Source organism: Loa loa (genome assembly GCF_000183805.2).
Source record: "Loa loa unplaced genomic scaffold supercont3.916, whole genome shotgun sequence".
Lineage (NCBI taxonomy): Eukaryota > Metazoa > Nematoda > Chromadorea > Rhabditida > Onchocercidae > Loa > Loa loa.
The window spans coordinates 2,492-4,825 of NW_018109096.1; the positions used below are offsets into that span (position 1 = coordinate 2,492).

Consider the following 2,334-nt stretch of genomic DNA (forward strand, 5'->3'; position numbering starts at 1 on the left):
CAATTTTACCTGTATTTTATGATATAAAATATTTCCTTCCCTATATCATTATCATCTTATCATTTATCATTAGCTTTTTTCTTGTTGTAAAAAGTCTGAAAGTAAATTCCTAAACAAATTCCAAAAACCTCGATGCCAATTTCTTCTGCTTCTACATCTTCTTGTATACGCATTTCGATGTTATCAAAACGTTGTTCTAATTGCGTCAGTTCGATATCAATTTGCGCAAGTTGATTTGAATCACGCTGTGATAAATCGGTTTCTGATGAAGACACGTCTGGAAATGAATGATATCTTTGTCATCTGCTTTGTGTCATCCGAATTTTTTGATCTTATTTTAATTTGTATTTCTTCAAATTGTAAACAAAGTACTTCGATTTAAATGACACCAAACCAATAATGGCAATAATATTCCTTCCAGAAACATCAAATAAGTCGAGAAAATACATCAGTTAGTCATATAAATGTTAAATTAGAATGGAAAGACTTGATTTAAACTACCAGATGATTTAGGTATCAGATGACAATTCAAGTACTGATACTATGTGACATACTTTCCATTTTAATTTAAAGATATGATTGCTAAATCATGATTGAAATTTAGAAATCTTCCAAAATATTTTATTTCTAAAACGAATGAAGGAAAGACAAGTTATGCCTGATGAAACATTTTCCTCATCGGTTTTTGGCGCAAAAAGCTCTCCCACACTAGAAGTGTGCACAACGCTTGTTTGACGTGAATGACCTTCTGGTACAGCATGTGTTTTGGCTTCTAATGTCTCCAATTGTACATTTACATCGGAAATTAATTGATCAAATCGTTTCATGAACTGTTTTGACACAATTTCTTCACGTCGTTTGCTTACCTGTTGTTACTACTTTTTTATTATACCTTTAATTAACGTTGCAGGATAAAGTAATCTTCTTGAAATGAAGTGGAAGGTTTTTTGTAAGTTTAGAAATTTATTTATATGTTAGATGTCACATTCTGGTAGTAATGATCATATGAGAAAAGATGATTAGTGGTTTCAATTTAATAGCTGATAAAGAATATAAACTAATTTTTGATGAGTAATGAGGAATTTCGTCCCATTGGGAGTATGATAGCAAAAGGAAGAAAAGGTTTCGAACATACGGAAATAAAATCATTCAGGAAATCATTTTCATGTCTTCCGTGTATTTTATAGAAATTCCTTTCTTGTTGTTTGATTTTTGCCAAAGTTTCATTTGCAGCTCTTATAGCCTTCGCAAGGTTATTATCTTAATTTTTTGAAATAAAATACATTTCCCTCTCTTCCCTTTTCTCTTTTGAAAGCGAAAATTTTCTGGTTTCCTAGTATTTAAACAGCCAAGAGAAACAAAGCATTAGTGAATTTCCTCTAAGTTACGCGTCTTTTTGAATTTGATTCACATTTGTTGATAAGAAATTCCAAGAAGAATTAAAATTTCCTAATCAATAGTTTGCCTTTTTTCTTTTTTTTTCTTGATAGGACAGGAATCAATGGGAAATTAGCCATACGGTTTTTGCTTCTCTTAAAAATCGGAGATTTGTTGAAGATTTCGAAATCAATTACATTAATTAATTCATTCTGAAGGATTATTTATCAATTTTTACTTATCAAAAAACATCAAACATTTGGAGAAGCTCAAATGCACATACCATCCTGGAAAGTCATCTTCGAGATGTCCGAATCAAACTACCACTCACTATGGCACTATAAAGAAACAATAATTACCGAAGATTTATTCATTAAAGTCTTGTAAGAAGTCATAAATTTTTGCAAATGAAAACTTTTAACGTCCTGTTACATTTGCATAATTTTTTCCAGTGCTTGAATTTTTGATGAATAATTAGAAAACATGAAATGTTGAAATGTTTACTAATTGACAAATGTATTACATTTATTGTTGTAACTTTTAAATGGCTTTATTTACAATGACGACAAGGGAAAAAATATATTGGATGAGAAGCAAGAATTTAATATTTCACCAAAAACAAAGCTTTAACCAATTCCATGCTGCCAACTTTTTGGGCAAGTTTGAAATTCTTCGTCAGCCAAACAGTTATTCAGTTTCATATCATAATACTACTCATAGTAATACAAAAAACAAGAACAGCAACACAGCAGGTAATTTTGATTAGGATAATACAAAAGAAGAAAAAATGATCTAGGTTTTTATTACTTTTTTTCAAAAATTACCATCTAATGGAATATTTAAATGTAAGTTAACAAATAAGATATTGCACATAATATATTACTAACTCAATGTGAGATATGCTCCTAAAATAAAGAAAATTCAATTCTTAACGGTTTGTAAAATTTCTCAAATTGC

At 29.6% G+C, this 2,334-nt stretch overlaps 1 protein-coding gene across 1 annotated transcript in view; it reads right to left on the reverse strand.

The window, feature by feature from the left end:
• Positions 1 to 827, reverse strand: part of LOAG_19015 (hypothetical protein) — a gene marked incomplete at both ends in the record, with an annotated part of 3,247 nt that extends 2,420 nt beyond the window's left edge. Inside the window, 2 exons of the mRNA XM_020451672.1 lie at positions 129 to 277; positions 650 to 827. Of these exons, the coding sequence (XP_020304527.1) occupies positions 129 to 277; positions 650 to 827 (327 nt within the window). The remainder of the gene's footprint in view (positions 1 to 128; positions 278 to 649) is intronic.
• Between the last annotated feature and the right edge of the window lie 1,507 nt (positions 828 to 2,334).